This window comes from Erythrolamprus reginae, chromosome 1 (genome assembly GCF_031021105.1).
Source record: "Erythrolamprus reginae isolate rEryReg1 chromosome 1, rEryReg1.hap1, whole genome shotgun sequence".
Taxonomy (NCBI): Eukaryota; Metazoa; Chordata; class Lepidosauria; order Squamata; family Dipsadidae; genus Erythrolamprus; species Erythrolamprus reginae.
In genome coordinates this window covers 286,565,674-286,592,261 of record NC_091950.1, presented here as the reverse complement: position 1 = coordinate 286,592,261, position 26,588 = coordinate 286,565,674, and the positions used below count along the sequence as shown (strand labels likewise).

The 26,588-nt window shown below is 40.1% G+C and overlaps 1 protein-coding gene across 1 annotated transcript; it reads right to left on the bottom strand.

Annotated features, from left to right (window-relative positions):
* Positions 1 to 748: 748 nt before the first annotated feature.
* PM20D2 (peptidase M20 domain containing 2) lies at positions 749 to 21,790 on the bottom strand. The gene is made up of 7 exons (XM_070733196.1): positions 21,066 to 21,790; positions 19,408 to 19,556; positions 13,856 to 13,998; positions 9,198 to 9,352; positions 5,392 to 5,524; positions 3,376 to 3,483; positions 749 to 2,196 (listed from the first exon to the last, which is right to left on the bottom strand). Exons 1-7 carry the CDS (start codon positions 21,564 to 21,566, stop codon positions 1,991 to 1,993), a joined length of 1,395 nt encoding a protein of 464 aa, XP_070589297.1. The 5' UTR covers positions 21,567 to 21,790; the 3' UTR covers positions 749 to 1,990.
* Positions 21,791 to 26,588: the final 4,798 nt, after the last annotated feature.

The following is a 26,588-nucleotide window of genomic DNA, read 5'->3' as shown; positions in this document are numbered from 1 at the left end:
CCTGCATGAGCTGGTGCAGATTGTGGGGGAGCAGGGAGCCAAAATAGAGATTTGACCCCTTGCTGTGGCAGTATGGGGCAAAAAAAGGGATTAACAGCAACTGTGTGATCTCCTTTGGAGCACCTTTTGGAAGGTGAAGGGCTGCCCTTCTCCACAAGCTGAAGTGCCGACCCGGCCAGGGTGATAGAGAGGGGGTGCCCTTGGGGCTCCTCCGCGCAAGCCTACAGGCGACATACTGGGTGGAGCCTTTCCACATGCCTTGGGCGTGGCTAAGAGCAAGGAAGGCCAAGGCCAAGTTCATGGCCAGGTTCAAGGTCAAGGTTTCATTCCTTTGCCCAGCAGGGAGCTTCGCCCATAGTTACCCAGGTATATAGAACTTGATTTCTGCTCCATTTACTTCACCTCTACAGGTCCTGATTTAATAAATAAAGTGACTCATTAAATCCCAGCTCTGTGGTCCATGTGTTTACTGCGGCGTCCGTCGCAATTATTTGATGCCCATATAAAATTAGTCTGAAAGGGCTCAAAGTGAAGCCTACATCTTTAAACTGGAGTAATTCTAAACTCAGTTTATTTGCATGAAGAAGGAAGTGCTATTTTCCATATAAAAGAGCTAAGTCAAATCAATTCTGCAGTCTAATAGTTGACTTTGTATTGCACCCATAACTTAAATTTAAAATTAAACAATTATCAAAGAACAATTTTTCCAGTGCTTAAATGTACAATTAAGCAAATGCAATAGAGGAACTTTGTTATTTTTTTTTCCTTTTGAATATTTTATAAAGCAAGGTAAACAAAAACCCAAAATACTGCTTTATATTATGCCTTTAACTGTAATATAGAGAGAATCACCCATTCTTGTTTAATTAGATACTTTCAGAAGATTTCCCCCCTCCTTGGATTCAAGTTTAATTACTATGCCTGATTACTTCTGTACTATACTGTGTAGTATGATTTCAAAGGCACTTTTTGAACATGCAAGTTTGCAAATGTACCACCTGCACACAACTCTTTAAAATGATAACATAATTTCCTAGGTTCATACAGCTGACTTTCACACTACTCTTCACTCTAAAACATCATAATAGAGTTGAATCCGAAGCATTGCACAGTCCTATTATTTGAATAAATATTATACATTCTACTAAGAGACGCTTGATTCAAAAATTGTGCAGAACAGGAGTATAGGAATGTATTTCAGGTATGAAATACCTAGTGATTGAAAATAGTCTTCCAGGAAAGTTGAGAGATAATGAAAAGTGTTGCATTTTGAAAACTAAGCTCCATTTATGAGAATGTGTTTAAGACAACAAAAGTTATTTCTAATATTAAAAACACAAGCACATTCTTCGAATAATGCCTAACCTTTGGTATCATTCTTTGCAAAAGTCATAACTCAATTATATATTATTTAATAAAGTATATTAATTTTACTGATGATTATGTTTACTTATTGTTGGATTTTTATCTTGCCTTTATTTTATTGGAAGTAACTCAAGGCAGAGAACATACCATGTATTACTTCCTCCTTTTCTCCCCACAACAACAACCATGTGAGGTGGGTTGGGCTGAAAGTGACTGGCATAAAGTCACTCAGACGGTTTTCATGCTTAAGGTGAGACTAGAACTCACAATATACTGCTTTCTAGACTAGTACCTTAACCACTATTCCAAACTGGCTCGCTATATAAACAGCACGGATCTCTGTATTACTTGACATTAGAACAATGGCTACAGAAATAACATTTCTTTTTTTAAAAAAAATCATGCTAGCACTTGCAACACTTCAAAAGTTAATGTACATCTTATGTTCAATTAGAATTACACCATGTAATTTTGTCTGAAATTTTAGACAAAAATACTACTTGAAAAAATACATGGAATTTTCACTATCTTTCCAATTATTAAAAATATTCCATAGAAGTAGATCAATCCTGGATTTTTCCATAGAGTTTTTTTCTTTTTAAATTTTGTAATATGCTGCATTACTTCAATGTGATGCACATTCTGCTCCATCACCATTATCTGGTCCTTTTGCATTTCCAGGAACTTTCAGGTGACCATCTTCTTTCAGTTTTATTAATCGGAAATCTTCTCTAACTTTTTCCAACATATCTGGCTTGAAAATAACATCCAAGGCAGTCATGGCTAAAGCTTTAGCTGTTCTCAAAGCATAGAACTGAGCTTCTTCTGATCCTAGGGATAAAACCCACAAAAAGTAGAGATTTATAGTGTTATTTCAAATCTGAAGAGATGTTTAAAACTAATTTCCTTTTTAAAAGATTGCAATCGCAATTCCACTGGAAATAGAGATTAAAGAACAAACTTCTCTTACAGATGCAGATGTATCTGTGAGAGAAGTACTCCACTCACAAGATGCTCTGGCTTGCATGAATGGCCAGCAGATTTGGGACAAATGCATCCACTTAAGTTAAGTTTAAGTTTGCCAATTACCCTTTAGTTGGCAAAAGCAGTCTTGCTCAGGTTCTGCCTTTACTCCTCAATTTAGAAACCAAGATGAAACAAAGAGAAGTGGAAGTTCACCAATTCCATATACATACTCATTTTATGTCTGGCTTAGAGCCAGCTGCTATGAAACCATTAGATCTTTGCCAAGAGACTGAGAAGAAAATTAATCATTGTTATGCACAGAATATAACTCTCAATGTTTATGCAAATGTAAACTGGACACATGAATTTAGCACCAAAATAAGGCATTTATCTGTATCCCTTCTTTTTACATCCTTAAATACTGGCCTAATTGGAGAGGATAGCTGTAAAGAGGTCATGCTTTTTACCCAATAGAGAATGTAGCTAGTTAGCTTCCTAGACCCCCAAAATACGTGTTTTTTCATTTTTTAATTGGCACATCCTTGTCTTCTTCAGATCCAAATACTGCATACCTCTGATACTTATTATCAATCTTGTTCTACCACTCTCAAAAGGCACTGGCTGCCACCACAGCATAATGGGATCACTCAAACTTCACTCCATGTGCACTTTGCCTCATTATTCTCAATTGGTGGTTTGGGGTTTTTTTAATGTGAAAGATATACCCCCACTCTCTTTACTGCCCCCCACTCTCCCTGCCTTCCGAAAAGCTCTAATGACCCACCACTGCCAGTCGGCTTGGGGCCATTGATACTTTGATATCTTGCCCTGCCCAATGAATGAATGTAGAATGTATGAATGAGATATGAATCTGTTTGTCTATTTTTTAATTATGGGGATTTTTAAAATGTAATTTTATTAGGTTTCTAACATGTTGTAAGCCACCCTGAGTCTCAGAAGAAGGACGCCATAGAAATTGAAATAATAATAATAATAACAATAACAACAACAACAACCCACCACCACCCACTTTTAATTACTAACCTGCAGCGGTTGTATACTGCTCGGTATGGTTCAATGCATCAGAACCAATGTAAAAATAGGAGTGAATCCCAGGAACCACAAAGCTAACATTTCCAAAGTCAGTGGAACCTAAAGAGAGTCAAAACATTTTAAAGTTTTGAAATATACCAAACAGTCCACAAGATGGAATGTTATTGTATGGGTTAGCAAATAAAAGTATTATTAAAGGATACAGCAAATAAAAATATTCAGTACTCATATAGATCCTCTTCCATACATTAAGTATTAAAGTGGATTTTTTTTTATACATCAAATGTTAGGATTTCCGAGGTTTTGCCCCTCAGACATAGAAACAATGATGAAACAATGATTTTTATTAAAAATTGACACCTCCAATCTCTCATTACTGAATGTATAGCCAGCCTACCATATAGCATAAGCAAACAGTGAATTTAATATCGTTAGGTACAGAGGTTTGGTCATCCTGTCAATCAACATTAGGTGACATCTCTTTTGACAGAAAAAAACCCCCAGCTTCCAAATGCTTTGGATATCCAGCTACTTTTGTTTTTTATCTATTTTTGCTTTAGATACCCGCCCCATTCCTTATGGAATTTTTCTAATTTAGGGATATCCTTATGTCAAATTTCATTACATGCATTGCATGTTTCAAAGATCCCCACAGATTTTTGATAATACTGATATTTTGGGACTACATTCCTTGTAAAAATTTCATGGGAATTCATGGTATATGTTTCAGAATTTCTGAAATATACAACATTTTTTCAGCTTCTTTGTTGACTGTAGGATATTAGCTTTTCAGATATATACATATTTAGTTAAACCCATTCTCAACAGCACAGTATTTTCTGCGTCACTGGCTACCATACATCCGCCAAGCATAATAAATCCATACCCGTGTTCAACGGCTGCCAAAATATTTCAGACTATTGAGATTTTCTTTGGCTTAATTTAGGAGACAACAAATGGGTGAGGCCAGAAAAAATGTTTCTTTTGACAATTCTCCCATGCAGATAATTGTTGTATAAACAATATACTTCAATGAATCTGAGACAGTGATAACAAAACTTTGCAGTAGAAAGCTTGCTTAATCTGTGGGTTTTCTTTGGCAGATCTGACTAATTTGAGAGAAACAAAGATTATTTTTGTATTTCAGACTTCAAGGTTCCATTTAACTTCAATTTTTTTACTTTAGTTTTCACAGTTTAAGTTGCTATCTGAAAGTGTTTAAAGGTTTTTTTTCTTTTTTGGGAGGTTAAAGCTTTCTCTGCTTAGTTAAAATAAACTATCATAATTTTCAAATACTCAAACAGCTGCTGAGAGACTTATAGTTGCTGAAAATAGAATAACAATAATCACCTGAGAGGTTACATGGTCAATCTCCTTTTTGAAAAGGTAAAATAAAATGGATGGGTGCCAAAAATTTTATACTTGTCATGTTCAGTTTTTAAAGATTTTGAATCTGAAAACTGCACATATATAGTAAGCAGAATCCAAATTTTCAAAAAGATGTTAGTGGATTTATGTCACCTTCTGTTCACTTACGTATTTCTATTTGACTGAGGGGCCATGCCTAAAGAAGTTATAATCCTAAAGAATTGTTGTTGAAAGTGGCACAGGTAGAAAAATTAACTTGTTTATTAGAGAAAAATCAATTACTAATGACTGGATAACCCTTATGGACTTTTTGCTAAAATAAAAAAGCAAAATAAAAAAGCAAAATGAACTTGTGCTTTTTAGCTTTGAATGTTAGAAGGGATAGTTTATGGAAAGAAGAAAAGTATTATGTAACTGTAAAAAGGATAAAATATAAATGCATTTATAACAGCTGTCAAAAAGCTCAGAACTCATTTATAATCTTTTCCTTTCTTTTTCTGTTTTATTTCTTTTTCTATTTCCTTTCATATTCACTACTCTTATTTTGTTTTTCTAATATTTCCATTGTTTTTAAATATTTGCATTTGTTTAAAATTCTTCAAGAAAAATTATATTTTAAAAAGGAGACTATATATTCACCTGTTACTTCATTTAAACTGTCATCAGAAATGAAGTCTATGCCAAGCTTCTTGCCATTTTCTTTGTACATTTTTTCTAGAGTCTTATTAGGAAGCACATTGTAGAAATCAGTTTCACTATGATGTAAATCCACCTAGACAAGAAAAAAAATGTTTGGGAATATCAGGCCATATTATTCAATCCTAGGCACATTTCACTCAGAAAACAACAATAATATACTCAAAATAACAATAAAATTAAAACTTTCTACATTAAGTACCTGGATTTATAGTATAGTAAAAATATAAAAAAATATTGCATTACAGTGATCCCCCGGTTATTGCGTCCCCGACCATTGCGAATGGGCTACATCGCGATTTTTCAACCCGGAAGTAAAAACACCATCTGCGCATGTGCGCCCTTTTTTCCTATGGCCACACATGCGTAGATGGTGTTCCCCGCCGGGCAGATCAGCTGCTGGGCGGCTTCCCTGGGTCTTTCCCCTCTTGCTGGCGGGAGGGCGAGAAGCCCCCCCAGCACCCGCTCGCCCTCCGTTCGCCCGCCCTTCGCCCGGCCACCCGCCATTTGCTCGCTGCTCGCCCGGCCACCCGGGTTCGTTTGGCTTCGGGACTCAGTTGGGAAGCGGCACGGGTGTTTTAAAAGGTCTCCGCCGGCATGGGGGGCTTCTTAGCACCCCCCCAAACCCGGGTTGGGGGTTGGGGGGGGTAGGAAGCCCCCCATGCCGGCGGAGACCTTTTAAAACACCCATGCCGCTTCCCAGCTGAGTCCTCAAGCCAAGCGCAGAAGTTAGCCTTGAATCCCTTTGAATCCCGCCGCTTCTGCTGGATACGGGCGATGGGGGGGGGGCGAGCTGCCACACCCCTGGCTTCCGCACCGCTCGTCCCACCCACCGCCCGTATCCAGCAGAAGCTGCTGGATTCAAAGTGCTGGGGTGGGGGGCTGTCGGGACACACACCCCCACCCCAGCACTTTGAATCCCGCCGCTTCTGTTGGATACGGGCGATGGGGGGGGCGAGCTGCCACAGCCCCTGGCTTCCTCACCGCTCGTCCCACCCACCGCCCGTATCCAGCAGAAGCTGCTGGATTCAAAGTGCTGGGGTGGGGGGCTGTCGGGACACCCCCACCCCCACCCCAGCACTTTGAATCCCGCCGCTTCTGTTGGATACGGGCGATGGGGGGGCGAGCTGCCACAGCCCCTGGCTTCCTCACCGCTCGTCCCACCCACCGCCCGTATCCAGCAGAAGCTGCTGGATTCAAAGTGATTCAGGGAACAGAATGGAGCCTTCCGCGGCGGGGCTGGTAGGAGGGGAGCCGAGGGGATAACCGAGCCCAGCCCCGTGGGATTCGCCTTCCTCCCGCTTGCAGCCGAGTGATCGTGGGCTCCTTCGCAACCTCAGAGAGCTTCCTGGTTTTCGTGAGCTTTCATGCCCAGGAAGCTCTCCGAGGTTGTGAAGGAGCCCAGGATCACTCGGCTGCCGGCGGCAGGAAAACGAATGTCACGGGGCTGGGCTCGTCTCCCCACCTTTAGCAGCCCCGCCGCGGAACGCTCCATTCTGTTCCCTGCCGGCCCGATTGAGCGGCCGGCGGTCTCCATTCAGGGAACAGAATGGAGCCTTCCGCGGCGGGGCTCGTAGGAGGGGAGCCGAGGGGATAACCGAGCCCAGCCCCGTGGGATTCGCCTTCCTCGCGCTTGCAGCCGAGTGATCGTGGGCTCCTTCGCAACCTCAGAGAGCTTCCTGGTTTTCGTGAGCTTTCATGCCCAGGAAGCTCTCCGAGGTTGTGAAGGAGCCCAGGATCACTCGGCTGCCGGCGGCAGGAAAACGAATGTCACGGGGCTGGGCTCGTCTCCCCACCTTTAGCAGCCCCGCCGCGGAACGCTCCATTCTGTTCCCTGCCGGCCCGATTGAGCGGCCGGCGGTCTCCATTCAGGGAACAGAATGGAGCCTTCCGCGGCGGGGCTCGTAGGAGGGGAGCCGAGGGGATAACCGAGCCCAGCCCCGTGGGATTCGCCTTCCTCGCGCTTGCAGCCGAGTGATCGTGGGCTCCTTCGCAACCTCAGAGAGCTTCCTGGTTTTCGTGAGCTTTCATGCCCAGGAAGCTCTCCGAGGTTGCGAAGGAGCCCAGGATCACTCGGCTGCCGGCGGCAGGAAAACGAATGTCACGGGGCTGGGCTCGTCTCCCCACCTTTAGCAGCCCCGCCGCGGAACGCTCCATTCTGTTCCCTGCCGGCCCGATTGAGCGGCCGGCGGTCTCCATTCAGGGAACAGAATGGAGCCTTCCGCGGCGGGGCTGGTAGGAGGGGAGCCGAGGGGATAACCGAGCCCAGCCCCGTGGGATTCGCCTTCCTCCCGCTTGCAGCCGAGTGATCGTGGACTCCTTCGCAACCTCAGAGAGCTTCCTGGTTTTCGTGAGCTTTCATGCCCAGGAAGCTCTCCGAGGTTGCGAAGGAGCCCAGGATCACTCGGCTGCCGGCGGCAGGAAAGCGAATGTCACGGGGCTGGGCGCTAGCTCTCGCCGCTTTCGAGCTGAGTCCTGAAGCGAATTCGCTTCAGGACTCATCTCGAAAGCCCGCTAGCGAGGAGCCGAAGATTGGGGGCGGCGCGGCTGTTTTAAAACGTCGCCGCCGGCATGGGGGGCTTGCCAGCACCCCCTGGACCCCCAACCCGTGTTTGGGGGGCTGCTAGGAAGCCCCCCATGCCGGCGGCGACGTTTTAAAACAGCCGCGCCGCCCCCAATCTTCGGCTCCTCGCTAGCGCTGCGGAAGTTAAAAACACCGTCTGCACATGCGCAGATGGTGTTTTTACTTCCGCAGCGCTACTTCGCGAAAACCCGCTCGTTGCGGGGGGTCCTGGAACGGAACCCTCGCAACGAGCGGGGGATCACTGTATTTGTAAGTGATTAGGACTAATCCACCCTTTTTATCTTATAGGGATAAAAATTCTCAGATTGTGAAAATTGTGGTTCCTTCCAAAATGGCACCATCTTAGGAATCACATTAATCAGCTTCTATTGCTCCCAAAATGGTAGGCAATGACATAGTCTCTGTATAGGAAAGCTATGTGTCAGATCAGCTACTTTTCTTTTCAAAAGAGATCTTCAGATATCACCTTTCAGAAAATAAATCAGCCGATCAGCCGCATTGTGCCATCATAGGAACAGATGCCATTTTGGAAGCAGCAGGAATTATCAGATCATAAGATCTGAGCATTTCAAATTTTCCATTTCAAAATTCTGCTTCTAGAATTGCACCATGTGGCTTCTCTATAAGAAGGACATGTAGCATATTGGTTGGTTCTCCTTGGAAAAGGGCATCTTCAGAAAAGGTAAGTGGTGCAAGTGAGATGAGAAAGGAGACCAGATGCTATGGGACCCTGCCAGATTGGAAGTAGGCCCTAGGGATTCAGTGGGGCAGGACAGGGGGCAAGATTGTTGAGTGGGGCAGCTGCAGCATCCCTGTGGATCATAAGGATTGCCAAGCACTCGTCATAATTTTGAGTGATCACTGAACAAACGTTCTGAATATAGAATAATGGAAATTGTGGATACTAGCTAAATAACTGAGTTTGAGTTAATAACTTAAGATTTTGCCAAAACAGATAAAATTAATTATAGCAGTTGCAGAGCACTTTTTAGCCACCTTTCCCCTACATACTACAATGGTTTTGATCAATATTGGAACTATTCAGAAATATCATTATACAAAAGACAAACTTTACATAGCACTACTATTCTTTCAACTCAAATAATCCATGTTTTAAAAAAATCAGTTCATATTATTCTTTGGAAAAGTTATCCAGCAGTCTTACTTCACATCCAGTTGCTAGAGCTGCAGCTTTAAAACAATTCACTGCTTTTTCCTTTAAGGTAGAGAGTTCCCTTAAGGAAGGAGCACGCAAGTAAAATTCTAATTCAGTGTAAGATGGGATGATATTAGGCTTCACACCTCCATTCTTTATTATTCCTGCAATTGAGAAGAAATAGGTAATTGAAATTAGTTTGGAACTTAGGTTTCTTGAGGCTTATTGCAAAACAATTAAACAGAAAAGTCTTAATTTGATCCAAGGCTCTATGCTTTGCCAGTAGATGAATGAGAACTTACACTGAAGACACGTCAGCACTAAAAAGCAATGAACATCTGAATTCCAAAATCAGGAGTTTCTACTTTCTGCTGTATTTCTCCGTTACTTATTTGTTGCTCTTAAAATTGGGGGGGGGGGGGCGCTCTCATGCTATACTAAGCAAAACCAAATACGAAATATCAAGCAGAAGCAAAATATTATTATTATTTTATTATACAATTTTATGTATAAAATTTTCTGTATTCAATTAACAGTATACCATCTGGGCAAAATCTCCATTGCATACAGATATTATATCTTATATATACAGTAGCTGTAACTATTATTCTCAATACCTATTCTTCTTCATCTTCGCTTATCCTTATTGAAATTTTTGCATTATTTGATTAGCCCATCTGTGTTTTTATCTATAATCCATTAATAATATCAAACATTATAAACACCATCAAGTAAATATCACATTTATAAACATTAATTTCCAAATAATCATAAAGTTTACTTAATTATTCAATGTTCATAACAAATTACTTCATTTTTGTTTACATACATACATTTCTAACTTCTGCTGCTATTTTATACCCATTAACAGAATATTTCCCAAATTAAAAAAGTATTCTTTTCCCCATTTCTAATTTCTATCTTTATACTAATTCTTAATGGTATAGTTCCTGCGTTAAGCAGTATTTTGCATTTATCCTTTATCTCTTGCTCATTTTCGTATCTCAACCCTTGTGGACTTCTTGGTACATCTCCCTTACTCCTCCCATGGGATCTTGTATTTTCTTATCTAGTTCATGTTTAATCTAAGTATTTCCTCCATCTCTGTTGCTTCTTCATTCTTTTCAACCTTCAATACATCTTTCAATGATCTTTTCCTCACTTCAGGGGAAAGAAAAGGAAATGCAAGAGGACAAACAGGATAAGAGTAATAACTCAAGAGAAGAAAAGACTATGGTATTAACAAGAGCAGCAGCAAAGCAACAGTATCCCCTTCTAACTTTTGATTCTTAAAGGGTAATTCACCACTTCTATTTCATCTTTGACTGTCTCTTCTTTATCTTTTTGTACTATTTTTCATTTTCCCTCTCCTGTCCTTTACTCCAGTGTTTGTGCCGTGAGACATGGTCAGGTGTGCCGTGGGGAAATTAAACATGGGTCTCCAAACTACGGCCCGCGGAGCCCATTCATCCGGCGCGCCGCCAGCCGCCTCCATCCGAACATAAACATTCCCCTCACAATCCCTCCAGCTATCAGCAACAGGAAGCGTGGAGGCACAGGGAACGCTCACTGACCAATCACCTTGTAGAATTCATCCCAACCACTAGTGATGAACCAATAGTAGGCTGCCTCTCATCCACACCCAGGAAGGTCCCCACTCGGGTTGCCGCGCACTTGGCATTGTGTGGCCGCGGCAAGTAATTGAAGCTGCTACTCCTCCCCATAGTCCCGATTTCTAATCCTGGCCAGGACTAGAGGTAAATGTTACCACCACTAGATGAAGTCTCAGCCTCAGCTGGTTATGTCTATCCTGATGGTGTATATAGATGTATATATATGTATAATATGTACTGTGTTAGAGTGTCATTTTGGTTGGTGGTGTGACCCAGGATTTTGTAAATGTAAAAAAATGTGCCACGGCTGAAAAAAGGTTGAAAATCACTGCTTTACTCTGTTCTTTCTATTTTATTTTCTGTTCTATTCCCCCTCCCCACCTGAAAAGGAGTCTGTTACAACTGCCAGTTGCCTTATATTAATATGTTCTGATGTTACGCTTTGCTAAACCAGGCGTGGCCAGCCTGTGACTCATCTTGCCTCCAAGCAGGGAGTTTAGACATTTTACTCCCTTTCTCCACCTGAAAAGAACTCTGTTCCAACTGCCAGTTGCCTTATATTAACATCCTCTGATGCTAAGAAGTTTTACATTCTACATAAATTTTCAAGCTTTAAATGTCAATATATTAAGCCCAATCGTAACTACTCATTACTTTTCAAGCGTTAATTGTCAATTTATCAAGCCCGATCACATAGTTTCATAGCGAAACACAGCTACACATGTGTGTCTGTGGGTGTGGGTCCAGAAAAAACCATGGGAGACATAGTCATTGGATAGTTAAACTATCAAACATATTTGAAAAGACCAAGTATGTATTTTTGAATCCTTGGGTAAGCAGTACCTGCTTCCCAATATTTGAGAGTATAATTCCATAATCATAGATTATCCATCATATTAAGGTTTATATGATATAAAAGCAATAAAGATTACTTTGAGCCACACATTCCTGAAATTAATATACAAAATCATCTTGCTTTGTCAACAGCCCATTAAATGATTAAATATTTAGAACTGCTTTTGCCACACAGAATTAATTTCCCCAGCAAGATGAAAATAAAAGAATGGACCAGTCTCATAGCCATGCAAAACTGTTCCATTCTTATATAATAACAAATACTGCTGTAGAAATATTCTGGAAAATTGCTCATTTGAAAAGAATGTAAAAACTAGAACAGCGAACAGTTAGTCAATGCTTTGGACCAATTTCCATCTTTCTAAAAAACAATTGCCATACCAATTAAGAGTTCGTTATATAATGCTTGTGGAGGTGGGTGCCGACTTCCTGAACATGTCCCTGCAGTTTTCTTGGTTACATTTTCAAAAGTGCTTTGCTACTATCTACTTTTTTAGTACTGTGAGAGTGACTGTTACAGAGTAACCCAGCTAGCTTTCTAACTAAGGCAGTACTAAAACTTCTAGTTTCCTGATTTCTAGCCTAGTGCTTCTAATTACCTTACAGATGATTGGCTCTCTATATGAGAGAGAGCATGTTCATTTTAAAGGCAGAAAGCTGCTTGAATTACAAACTGGCATACAGGTGCCTTGTCTACTTAAATGCTTTTCTTTAGATTTATTTCAGTGGTTAGAAGAAAAGCTAAATGCTTACTAGAATGTTAATGTAATAAATACAACTTAAGGAAGGCTTGGTTTAGTTTAAAATTATAGAACAAAAATCATCTACTGTAGGCAGCCTAACTAGCAACAATTAACCTATAATAACTCTATTATGATCAAGCTAACTGGACCCAAAATGGACAGAAGAAAATAAAAAAGGTATCAGCACAGATTTGCACCTGGAAAAAGAATGTTTCATAGTAATATTTACAGCTTTCCTCGAAGTCCCCTACCAACTTCCATGCAATTTTGAGGAGGTAGATCACCTGGGGGATAAAACACACCATCACTTACTTTCTCCTGTAGCGTTAGTGAACTCTACAAATTACTGTTTGAAGGGAGCAGTATATAAATTGAAGTAAGATTTCAGAAACTATATCATTCTAACTTACAAGAGTATGAAATGAAACCTTCACAAAACAGAAACTGGATGGATGAAACACAGAAAAGAAACAATTATCCAGAAAAGGAGATAATTTGCCTCCACCAGTGTCACTAAATAAAGTTTTTATTTAGGTCAAATAGATATCAAGGCCCATATGGAACACTTTTAATCTTCTATTTAAAGTATATTGATTTCCTAATTATATATGCTGTAATATTCTGAAAAGAAACCCCAACAACTGGAAATAAAATCTGAATATTTTATTAAGCAAGCTCAAATGGCATGGATAAATGGTGATTAAAATACCTAAGGATAATATTGGGAAAACCAAAATATTTATCTCTTAACCAAGAATCTTTTGCTTTTTTATATAATTTATGAGAACTTTTTATATATTGCATTTAAGGAAACCATACAGGTTTAACTTCATTTATATTATTATTATTATTATTATTATTATTATTATTATTATTATTATATTATAAATGGTACCATCTATTACGTTTATATTGCACCTAATAGCTTTATTTTTAAAGTATCCACAATAATTATCTTTGGGATGCAAGATAATTCAATCTCTTTCAAGAAATGTCCTTAAATTAACCATTTATAATAAAAATTACTGATTTCACCATGATTATTTCTAAATGCATTTATATGTATTTCCTTTATATAACTAGAAACAAATGCAAGTTCTTCCTCGGTCAAAGGGCATATTTTTGAATTAAACTAACTTCAGAATGTAGGATTAAAGCTACGTTTTTATTTTATTTACATTTAATTAAAATTAAACATACTAATTTAACTTTATATTCTGAAAATGTGGATTAAATGATTATATAAAAGCTAATTTGATAGCATTAGCTGCTCCATATTTTCATATGAAAAGCAGACTTTTTACCGTTATGCATTTAATACCACATTGGAATAATTAAAACTAATCAACATAAGCAGCTGCTCATTTTGTATAACATTAACATGCCAGATAGAACACATTTGTCTAATCAGGGTCTGACATAATTTGTTGGACATAAGAGTGAAGGAAGGTCTCACCATGTACTCTCCATGTTGGTTTCATTTGCTGTCTCAAAAGGGACAGATTGTTGTATGCAAGCACAGCGGCATCTAATGCATTTAGTCCTTCCCAAGGGTAAGCAGCAGCATGAGAGTCTTTTCCATAGTATTTCACAGTCACACTAGGAAATAAAAGTCATCACTTGTTTTTAAACAGTTTTAAAGGAAAAAAAATATCCCTTTGGGTTCATTTCATGAAAATCATTTTAAGGAGATAAGTGCATGCTGCGTTGTATAGTAATACTTCAAAGCTCTACAAAGATTCGAAACAGCAAATCAACAACACAAGGTTATGAATGGAAGGTGATACAGAGCTTCCATAGTCAGAGCTAATCTTTGGCACTGCAAAACGTTAGATCTCTAATGCAGATATATTATTAGAGAACTGATACAGCACATAAAATGAAGCCTGGAGGAAATTAATGAATTATTACCTAAAACCTTTATCAAAATCATGTAAAAAGAACATTTTAAACATAAATGAAGAAGAAAACATCCTGGAGTTTTTATTAAAGGTTTTTCTTGTCTACTGTCTTCTTTCTACAGTAGTTTTGCTTGCACCAATTTTGTTTAACCCACGGTTTATTGTTTAAGTCAGAGCCTATCTAAGAAATGAGCAGAATAAATGTGCTTTGTTTGGCCATTCCTGTTTCCTTCCTCTATTCTTGGCCAGTATCCAGTATAGAGCAAACTCAGATAAGACTAACTCATTTGCTTTTCCTAGGACAGGAAAATGAACAAATCTCACTATTGTTTACTTTTATATGCTAACCCAGAAATCATTTCTAGATAGGAAAAAGTGTTTTACAGGACATAATACACCTGAATTAGAAGTGTATTTACACAGATTAATTTCTCATAGTAATTCAAATAAAGAAATCTATTTGTCAGGAAATCCATAGAAGACCAAGTCATTTGAACTAGGCCAAAATAAAAGAGTAAGATAGGAGATGTTTCTCTTATGAAATGTACATGACTGGTAAATATATATTTTACTTCCTTTCCAAAGATAAAGTCTTATTTGATTTGAGCTTCACTATGGTTATGCCCCTGTAGTTCTGCTGGCAATGAAATGAAGGCTGTTTGCCATTGCGTTCCTACAGAATGTATTTTTCATCTCCCTTATTTGCAGCCATCCTTCTTACTGGTGGCCTCTCATTTGAACACTGAGTCAAACTCTGATCAACTTTTTTGAGATCAACCAATTGCCCAAATGTGGTCACCCATCTGTTTATTTCCAAATAAGGAGGTATTTGTTAAATCTAGAAAAATAATATACTAAAATGGCAGCACTGACAATGAAAAACATGATAAAATATAACTTGATTAACAGGAACCGAGTTACAAATGTAATCTTAAAAATAATGAGTGAAAACTGAATGTTCATAAAGCATTATGAAAAATTATATCAAGAATTATATCAAGAAACAGAATTCAGGAATGTTAAAATTTCAACCCTATTTCGCTGATTTAGAATTTATTGGAAAATATCTAAAACAGAAACAGAAATCTTTCAGTAGCTGCACCTTCATTGTAGAACAGTCTTCACTAAGAGATTAGGTAGATCTCAATTGTTTCAAGCTCCAGATATTCTTGATTAATTATTCTGAGGGCTCTATGATGAGTGATAAAATGCCCATCAGGACTGTTTTTAGGCATAGGTATTTAAATTTTATATATTTAAGTCCCAACTGTGAATATTTTATAATAAATCCTTGTATTATTCCTTATTACAGTAAGCCATCAGTCTCATAATTACAATGGGGCAAATATAATAAACAGCTAGTAATTATTGCTGATTTCACTTTGTCACAGCCTTCCAAAAATCACTGCATGAATGCATAAAACTAACTATAATTGTAGTTTGTTTTTGCTTACATTCATGTTCTTTTCATTTTATTGGTGTCTTCTGAATTTAGGAAAAAATACATTTAAAACAATGCTATTCTGGTTATATATTTATAATTTAAAGTGCTCAGCATACTAGGGAATTCTAATTCTGCAAAGAATTATAAGTAATGTGAACTTCTTTCAAAACAGAACAGCTCTTGATTATAGTTCATATTTTTATTGACAACATTGAATATTGTTTCACTTAATGCTTCTGATAGATGCCTGTACAGTACTCATATTTTATTTGCATTTAAGTAACAACCAAGCATGACAGATTTCTAAGCACAAATGCAAAATCTGTATGCATAGTCCAATGATGATATGATACGTGTGTCACTGAGGACATGCCAGATTACAGAATACTGGAAAAGATAAAAGATAATAGAAGGATGATCAGCAGCAAGATAGATTAAATCAGTTACACCAACGATGGGTGCACGGAAGATCTGAAGACTTGAAGGCCTTAGAGAAAATTTATCTATGCAATCGTTAAGATCTGACATTGGCTTGATGATCGGGGTGGATTCGACTTACCTTCCCTAGCGGTTTGCATCACATCAGAAGTGCGTATCACACACCTCACTTGTGCACACCCCCATCACATTGCGCAAATGACCCTCTGTGCAATACGCAGAGGGTTCTTTGCAAGCTGCTTTCAAGGAGCGGTGACCAGAGGATTAGTTTGGGAGCGTGGCCAGTCAGCCATGGACCGATACAGGTAAACCAGTCCAAACCAGCAGCAAACAACCACCGTTGATAATACATAATCAATTCCCATCCCATGTAATGGGCCTCATAAAAATGATGAGCACCAAAGCTCAAAGACAAAAAAGCAGAACATTTAAGATTAGAAAATATCTGCACAGTTTGTAACATTGTTTTAGAAGCTGCATATAACCCATACAATAAACACGATAAAGAATACCAAGCTGACTTTGTACTAAAAGCTGGTTAAAACTCACGGTCTCCATATTTATAGTCTGATGCTTTAACTACTGCACTAAATTGTCTCTCATTACACTATTATGGACATATGAAAACCTTGTGATTTTCAGAGCCATATAAAATAAGCCATGTTCATTTTAAAGAATAAAACTGAACTGTGCGTTGTTTTCACTACATATGTCATTAATTGTAGTTTTAACCATTCAGTCGTATCCAACTCTTGGCGATTTTACAGGCAAGTGCTCTTCATGTCAGGCAGCTCCTCTCAGTTGTTGGATGTTCATCTTTGTATCAGTTTTGATATTATTAAGCCAACATGTTCTTTGCTTGCCCCTTCTTCTTGTTCCACTAACCATTCCTAACATTATTGACTTCTCAATTATGAGTCATGTCATTAATACCAGAGATATTAGCAGAGAGCTAATTCTTGTCTGTAGACTTTCAGAAGCATGTTGAAATATTAAAAGAAGAAAGCTCCACTATATCCAAGCTGAAACAATCCCAAAATTGATTTGGGGGGAAGGAAAGACATAAGAAAAATGAAATTAAATGTAAAATTAAAATTGTTCCATATGAGATATTCAATTCTGTATTATAAGTAAACATCAGATCCAATTTCCTGAGCGGTTCTGTAATGAACGTATTAGCCCCAGTAGAAGCAAATTCCTTGGAGAATCATGTGAAGAGGTATTGTGAAATAAGTACTGTATTAAGCAATTGAAGTGTTTTAAATATACCCAGCCCTATCTTTAGAACCAATTATAGTACAGCTGCACATCACATGACAAAGTAGTACAGTATATCTGTATACTATATACAGTATAGTATGTCTGAAAATACTGAAAAATGTTTAAAACAATAACATGATAAAAGGGGAGAAAGATGTACTTGTTATTATGTCGCCATAATAATGAAGTTTCATGAACTTTTAAAAATGGTTGCTTAGTTTTAAAAAAATAAAATATTGGACTAGCTTCATAAAAAAATTACAATATAAAAATATTCAAATTAAATGAATACTGCATATTTGAGCTATATCTGATAACTGATTTCTCCTGGTTTCCTACTAGTTACTGAGAAGTCATAAAACAGGATGCCATTTGTAATAATATTTTCCTTACCTCACAATTACTTCAATATTGCCAAGTATATTACCAAGGAAAACTGAACCAATAAGCAAATATGGAGCATTGTAAAATCGCAGGTAAGAAGGGAATTCCACAACCCTTCTCTGGGATAATAATGTCTACTGTTTGGTGTTTCTATAAACATGGAGCTTATAGAAAATTAGTGGAGATATCAAAAATGCCTGCAAGTTTGTATATACAGTATGTGTATGTGTCAAAACAGTCAAGATGGCAGGCATGCTGTTACAATTAAAGCCCTGCCTCTTTGTACAACTGGTGGAAGATACAAAGGTGAGGGATTCAACTGTGCATTTACATGTACTATTTTACTTTTCTTTTTTTATATCCTCGCAATTAAAGAAGCCCCTGTAAAAAGGTAATGCCTGCTCCATTTTATAGTTGTTTATATTGGCCAATGCTACTGGGCCCAACTCAGTTATACTGTACTACTTACAAATGAAAAAACAAGGGGAAAAATAAAAAACAATATAAGGAAGTTATTACAGGTAATCCTCAATTAATAACCACAATTGGGATTAGAGCTTGCTTTATTAAACAATGTAGTTGCTAAGTGAGTTGTCCTCAATTCTATGATCTTTTTTGCTACAGTCCATATGTGAATCCTAGTTCCCCCACTGATTTCGGTTGTTGGAAGCCCACTGGGAAGGTTGCAAATGGTGAATCCTTGACCATGAGATCTGTAACTGTTGTAAACACATGCCATTTGCCAAGTATCACATTTTGATCATGTGACCATGGGGACTTTGACAGTTGTATGTGTGACAACTGGTTGTAAGTCACTTTTTTCAGAGCCGTATCTTGGAACAGGCATTAAATGAGTTGTAATATAAGTCATGGACTACCTGGAACAACTATTTTCTATAGAAGCAGTTTCTGAAAACGCTTGCCCCCATGTTTAGCAAAACAATACAGAGCCCTGGGTGAGCTATGGTTGCAAGAAATGGTTGCTTTTGCTTGTTGTAGATATTGTTCCTTCTGCCACCTTCAAATATTAAGACAGCAACGCTAAATACAAGTGAGTTATTGGAAATGGTGGCAACTATTATTTCTGACCATTGTTGCTTCCCTAGTATAATATAGTAATGGGTACTAACCATGAGTAAGAACAAGGGCCATTTTAGTGGGACTCCTCAAATGTAGGACTACTGTAGGAAAAAGAAAAATTCAGGAAATATGTTCTTGCTGCAATTGTCAGTCAAAGGAACAAAAATTATTACCATCATCTTATCCATGTATTCATGTTAAAAATGGAAGTGGCTCTAAGCTAATAAGAACTGAAACATGGACTTCTGTTGTCTCTCTTATATTGCCTACTTTTCCTCCCAAGAGCCCTTCAGGATATTATATACTGAGCACAGACTCTCAACTTTTGCATAACACAGGCAAAACGAACTCCATAAATGTATTGTAGGGTGTTGTTCACAAACTGACATAAAGGATGGAAAAGGATTCCAAGCAGCCTTCAGTATCTAAAAGAGGATCAAAATGCACAGGACCCTTTTTTTGGACGCTCTCAACAAAGTTTTCGCACTCCTCTGTACTCACTCATGTTCTGCAATATCAGGTAAATAAGATGAATCTTCTTGAGAGGGATGAGCCATAAAAACCACATCTAGATTATCAAAAGCGCCAGCTTTAATTAAGTCTATTTTGCCTCCTCCATCTTCTTCAGCAGGGGTACCCAGCACCGTGACCTAAAAACGAGAATTTCAATTCAATTCAATTAGATTTGTATGCCGCCCCTCTCCGAAGACTCGGGGCGGCTCACAATAATAAAAACAATATAACAGTAAACAAATCTAATATTAAAAGAAAAGATATATAAGGATGAGAAGATGACAAGACATCAGTGTTTGGAAAAACAACAACAGAACATCCATGCCAAAGAAATGTCAGCCAGGGAAAGCCTGTTTACTGGGATGCGTGTGCTCTTATCTTCAACATTGCGCTCAGGCTGACAACATTTTCAAAATGCATAGCTTTGTAGAGAAAGATAAGAAATTTTAAGAAAACAACAACGAAGGAGGGAGGGGAGATTCCCTCAAAATCTAAAGTGAGCATTTTATAATCCTGTGACCTCCCCCTAGCATTAAAACCAAGGAGGGCAGCAAAGATGGACCAAGATGCCAACTCAGGCTGTGCTGTTTCACTGTGTCATATATGCAGATAGATGTATGTATGTATGTATGTATTTATTTGTATATGTGTTTGTATGTATGTATATTGAAGGTGGTGACTCTTTTGAGAGCTGCAGGCAACGAAATTTCATTTTAACCTTTGTCATTACAATATACATTAGTATATTTTAGTATAAATTTTTTCCAAAAGTTTTTTTTATTTTTTCTCCACAATAAAAACATACTTACAATATCATATACTCTCAATTCAATTTAAATATATATCTTCTTGAATACAATTTTTAAAAAAGAATCATACTATATATCCATTCTTCTATATCTTACCCTTCGGTATATATTGCTTAACTTTTGCTCCTTTTCTAATTTCCTCATCCTGCTAGACAAATTATCTTGCAATTAAATTTACCGCTGTTTCCTTCACCTGCTAAATAATAGACCTCTAACTTCTTAAATCTAAACGGTAGTGCCTCCTCATCCTTATTTACTTTCCTAATAACAAAAAACCCTTATCCAATAAAGGTTTTCAGTTATTAGGAAAGTAAATAAAGATGAAAAGGAGGCACTACGGCTTAGATTTAATAAGTTTCTATTCTTTAGCAGGTGGAGGAAACATTGGATTTAAGAAGTTAGAGTCTATTATTTATCAGGTGATGGAAACATTAGCGGTAAATTTAATTGGAAGATAATTATCCAATAATAATTCCACATTTATTTATATTTAATATTCAACATCAAATTCTTTGTATATAATTTTTAATTAAATAACTTATCTAATAGGGAAGAGTTTCCAAAATTCGCACTCATTCCCTTCCTTTTCATCATAGTTTTATCTTCGTCCTGTTGGTGCAATATATATTCCACTAATTCTAAATTTCCGATTAGCGTACATTTAAAGCAGTGTTTCCCAACCTTGGCAAGTTGAAGATATCTGGACTTTAACTCCCAGAATTCCCCAGCCAGCATTCGCTGCCTGGGGAATTCTGGGAGTTGAAGTCCAAATATCTTCAAGTTGCCAAGGTTGGGAAACACTGAGTTAAAGGGACACAGTCATCCTGAGCTTCTCACCTCAACCGCGGGCATCTGACGAGAGAGGCCGGCGGGGCTCTGCCGAAGGCTTTCCAGGGCGCCCTTCAGGCCCAGGGCGGCGGCGGCTCCCACTTCGGCAATGAGGTTGTGCCCACAGGCGTGCCCGATATTGGGCAGTGCGTCGTACTCGCACAAGAAGCCAAGCCGAAGCGTCTGAGGGAAAGCCGGGCTGCCTTCGGCGGGAAAGCCTGGCGCCCCATCCCACTTCCAGTCCGCCCGGAAGGCCGTTTCTAACTTGTAACTGCGCTGCACCGACCAGGCGCCCGAAGAGGAGGAGACGGGCAGGCCGGCGAAGAAGCGCGTGAGGGTGGCGTGTGCCCGGTGCTCCTCGTGAGACAGCTCCGGGTGGCTCCAGATCTCCCGGCTCAGCTCGCCCAGGCGCTGCGAAGACTCGTCGATACATTCGGCCGCCCGCCGCTTCCATTCGTCCAAGCGCATCTCCGAGGCGGACGACGCCTCCTTTGCTTCATTGGGTCTCATTGCAACGGTCGGACCAAACGAAGCAAGGAAGAGCCGGAGAAAATAAAAGGGAGCAGAAGGAACCCTTCTCAGCCTATCGAGGACAGCTAAAATAATAACAGCAACGCTGCATTAAAATAAATAAATACGCCTAAAGAAAAAACAGCGCCCGCGAAAGTCGTCGAGCAGTCTGAACTTCACGTTGCCCGACAGGCATCTTATATATCCTCCGTTTATTTCGCAACTCTTTTCCCAGGAGCCTGCTGGGAATGGTAGTTTTTTTTTTTCCCCTTAAATTTAATACCGTACAAGTATTTCTTGGACTTCTGCCAGAATTGCACCACAGGGGCGCTGAAGTCCTGAAAAGCTGTAAACAATGTGAAAGAAAATATGACGTAAGATTCCAAAAGCGATCCACTGCAATGTCACGTCTTTCAAATCTATCCGCAGGGTTGCATTCTGACTAGACCGGAGAACCGTCGACGTTGTTTTTCTAGATAGGCTTCAAACGCCAGGTGTAATTTAATTGGCCTAGAAGAAATGAATGTTGAATGACTGTCTTACTTTTTGGTTTTTTTAAAAAAAAATTGAAACAAAATAAGACACCAACAAACATACAACGTGTACAGTATAGGGGCTCTTGACGCCCCGCTCTTATCAGAAGTTTTCTGGAGTAAAATTTATACATACATTTTCATATGAAAATACATACTGTATTCTTCTATTCCTTCCTAAATCTTTTTCTTTGGTTCTTATATACTTAACATTTCTAATACTATATGCTATTGAAACTATTTACACATTTCGAGCTGTTTACCATTTTACTGGAATCTAATATGAATTATTACTTAATCTTTTATCTAACCAATCATAGACCTTATCCCAAACTTTATAATATTCTGTTTCTTCATTTTGGGGTTTTTAACGTTGTTTTTACTTTGCTGTACGCCGCCCAACTCCTTTCGGTCTCTGGGCGGCATACAGCAAAGTTAAAAACAACGTAAAAAACACGTGTTTTTCATTAAATTAAATTAAAAACACACGTCTGAGCTACAGCTTGATCTATTGTAGCCTAGTATTCTTAGAAATTTAAGCTACTTCTTCTAGTTTTATGTAAGGAATTCAAGAACAAAGGAAACGAAAATACTGTACTGTACTGTATTCCTATAAACGTTTTCCTGAAACTTGATCAGAATTTATCTGACAATTATTGAGGGTATTTCTTATGCCGCACAATGCATCAGACAATGAATTGCATCTGTACTTTTGAACCGTGGGTGTGGAAAATTGCATAACTCAATTTGTTTACAAGAATACCGGCTGCTAGGGTCACATAAGGAGCCATTATATCAGGTTCAACGCAGCTTAGCAGGCAAATTGCTGATAAGACTTCGCAGAAGCACACAACCCACCGCCCTTTTTCAGTTAGGGGCGGGGCCGGAGCTTCACGTGTTTTTTCCCCGACAGAACTACAAATTCCATCACCCCTTTGGGGGAAGGCGGCAAGGGCTTGTGACGTTTCGTTCGTTGCTAACGTGCGTTAAGAGTTTCCTTTCTTGCCAGCTGCGGGCGAATGCTTTTTTGTCGCCGTTACCTCCGGCTTGGGTGTTCGCTGAATTGGTGTCCCCCGACCGTTTCGGCTTTGACACGGGGAGGGGGAGGATGAGCCGCCGAGAAAGGGCAGCATTGTAGTGGTGGGGAGTCGTCCGACGCGTAGTTCAACGCCAGACCGCACAGGGCAGAAGTCGCGGTTTAACTTGAGGGATGAGAAAGGGAGTAGCCGGCTGAGCGATGTTTGATCGCAAATAAGACGGAATCTCGATTGGGGAGCATGATGGGGGTGGGAGCACCCTACGCGCAGCCGCAGTTGGTTTCCTATCTTTGCAAGTAAAAGGGTGGAGCTACATTTTTGCTACCCCACTGTGCCCGCCCCCCCCCCCCCCCGTGCAGCAACCCACCCCTGTCCAAATCTTTACCTTTAGACCAGGGGTCAGGAACCTTTTTGGCTAAGAGAGCCGTAAACGCCACATATTTTGAAATATAATTCCGCGAGAGCCGTACAATATGTTTAAAGGGCCATTGACAGATCAATCGCTCCAATGTTCACTTAGTACAGCAAGGAATGCTCCTCCCTGCTGTATAAAGCCACAACTGGACTGAAACAATGGTAATTAGCAGTAAAAAAATTAAATAAATAACTTACATTGTGAGCTTGCGATGCATGACATCAGTCCAGCAGTCTGGCTTCTTCTTTTTCCTGCGCATGACTGGAAGCTGGCATTCTTCCCACCTGATGTTGAGAGAATGCCAGCTTTGAGGCATTCGCAGAAGAAAGAAGATGGAACGTTGGACATGTCACACAACGCATTGTAAGTTATGTCAATTATCTATTTTATTATTTTACAAATCTCTATGCACACTGCACATACCTTATTTAAAGTAAAAAACAAAATGGGAACAAATACAATATTTAATATTTATTCTTCCTCTTTCTCTCTCTCCCTTTCTCTCTGTCCTTGTCTTTCTAATTCTCTCTCTCTCTTTCTCTGTCCTCTCTTTCTCTTTCTTTCTCTCTTTCTTTATCTCTCTTCTCTCTTTCACTCACTCTTTGTATCTCTCCCTTTCTCTCTCCCTCTCTCTGTCTCCAGCTTTCTCTCTCTCTCTCCCTTTCTATCTCTCTTCTTCCTTTCTCTCTCCCTCTTTCCCTTTCTCTCCCCCCTCTCTCTTTCTTTCTCTCTCTTCTCTTTCTTTCTCTCTGTCCCTCTCTTTCTCTCTCTCTGTCCCTCTTTCTTTCACTCTGTCCCTCTCTTTCTTTCTCTCTGTCCCTCTTTCTTTCTCTGTCCCTCTTTCTCTCAGTCCCTCTCTTTCTTTCTCTGTCCCTCTTTCTTTCTCTCTGTCCCTCTCTTGCTCCTGAGTGGGCCGGGCCGGAAGACCCCGCGTGGAGCCCTCGCGACGCCTCACCTGGATTTTTATACCGGAGGAAGGGAGGGAGGCATTCCTTCATGCACCCCCCCCTCGCCTTCCCCTCCCTGGCCCGGAGCTCCTCCCCTTTTTAATTGCTCCAGCTATCAAAAGGGCGATTACCATCGGCTCCCCTGTCACCCGGGCGGCATTTCCTCCACGCCCCTAAACGAAGCGGGGGGTGGGGGGGCTGTCAAAAGCACAGACTCCCGGCTGCTTCCGAAGCGAAACTTTTTTTTCTCTTTTGTCTTGCTGGAAATTCCGGCGGCGATTCTCACCTGCTGCAAGTCCCCGGGACGCCTCGGCTGCAGGTTGCAAAGCTCCCCCCCCTACACTCTGGGAGCGGTGACTCACCAGGAGAAGACCCACGCGGCTCCTCTGGGGGCCTTGCGGAAGGCGGCGGCGGAAGCTCCCATGGCTGGCGCTGGGTGTGAGGGAGGATGCTTTCTGCGCGGGCGGAGGCCCACCCTCGCCGGAAGAGCTGCCCATCTAGCAGTCCCGCTGCCCCATTGGCCGGCAGGGGATGATGGGCAAGGGACGCCTCGGGGAAGGAGGGCAGGGTGGGAAGGGAAGGAGGGGGCTGGCGGGGGTTTAGGGAAGGGGAGCCGAGGCCAGCCTTGCAGCTCCTCGGCGGGAGGAGTCGAAAGCCACCAGGAGAAGACTGGGCTCAGCAGCAGAAGCGCCGCCCCCCCCCCCCCCATTATTCAGGCTCTCTTCGGGGTTGGGGAGTTTTTGGCGGGCGCCGGGGCCCGGGCCATAGACAGGTAGGAGCCCTGTCTGCGAGCCAGATACGGCCATCAAAAGAGCCATATCTGGCTCGCGAGCCATAGGTTCCCGACCCCTGCTTTAGACTATCCACTATTGACCTCTCCCGATTCCTAAGAGGTCAGTAACGGGGCGTGCCTAAGTGTTTCTTTATTTTTACTAGTTTCATGTATATGAATATTATTCTAATGCTTTTTTCTATTTTTTTTCTTTTAATAGTATGTATATAGATATTATATCTTCACATACTTGACTAAATAAATAAATAAATAAATAAAATAAAATAAAATTTAGCTGAGTGAAAGGTTTGTGTGGTGCAGATGTAGACCTCATCCAGTCTATTATAGGTTTAGTGCCATTGTTTCTGCAGAGAACTTGTGTCCTAGTGAGACGGAAACGAAAAAAATGCATTGCTTCTGAGCAGGAGGCCTGTTTCTAGATATTTTGGTATTGCCATCACCAAAATCATCCTCATCCTCACCCTTCTCACCTCTTCTTTTCCACGGTCCGGTGTATTGCCTGATAGGGTTTTGAAACAATACATTGGACCTTACGGTCGTGGAAAAGAAGAGGGTGTGGATTAGTGATATCGCCATATCAAGTGACAGTTAAATTGATGAAAAACAAGATATCAGAATCTTAAAGTTTAACTACAACGATTCTGGCATAAACCAGTACAGGTGGTCTCAGTAGTAATCAGCACGCTTGGTGCTGTGCCAAAAGACCTCAGTGGGCATTTGAAAACAATAAACTGATAAAATCACGATCTGTCAGATGCAAAAGGCCACCATACTTGGATCTGCATGCATCATACGAAAATACATCACACAGTCCTAGACGCTTGGGAAGTGTTCAACTTGTAATATTGTGATACGAAATCCAGCATATAAATCTCATTTGCTGGGTATTACTGTTTTTTAAATAAAATAATAATAATAATAGTCAGCTATGCTTGAGGCCCACCTAATTTTGTCTTAACAGTACCGCTTTTATAGCAAAAGCATTTAGATTTATACTGTATACTGCTTTACAGTGCTTTACAGCCCTCTCTAAGCAATTTACAGAGTAAGCATGTTGCCCCCCAAAATCTTGGTCCTCATCTTACCGACTATGGAAGGATGGAAGGATGGGTCAACCTTGAGCCTACTAAGATTCGATCTGCCAAACTGCTGGCAGCTGGTGATCAGCAGAAGTAGCTTACAGTACTGCACTCTAATCACTTTACTGCATTCTAACCACTACCACCTAGACTGGGTTTTTTTTTACTTTCATATAATCTTTATCTGACCAAGCAATTCAGAATCACAAAACTCTAGG

What these genes read in the sequence shown, in the direction of transcription:
- PM20D2 (XM_070733196.1), bottom strand. Translation starts at nt 21,566, where the DNA reads ATGAGACCCAATGAAGCAAAGGAGGCGTCGTCCGCCTCGGAGATGCGC. An exon ending in ACCAACATGGAGAGTACATG is followed by an intron (nt 9,353 to 13,855) that starts GTGAGACCTTCC and finishes TCTCAATTGCAG; the next exon opens with GAATAATAAAGAATGGAGGT. An exon ending in GCAGTATACAACCGCTGCAG is followed by an intron (nt 2,197 to 3,375) that starts GTTAGTAATTAA and finishes TTTTATCCCTAG; the next exon opens with GATCAGAAGAAGCTCAGTTC.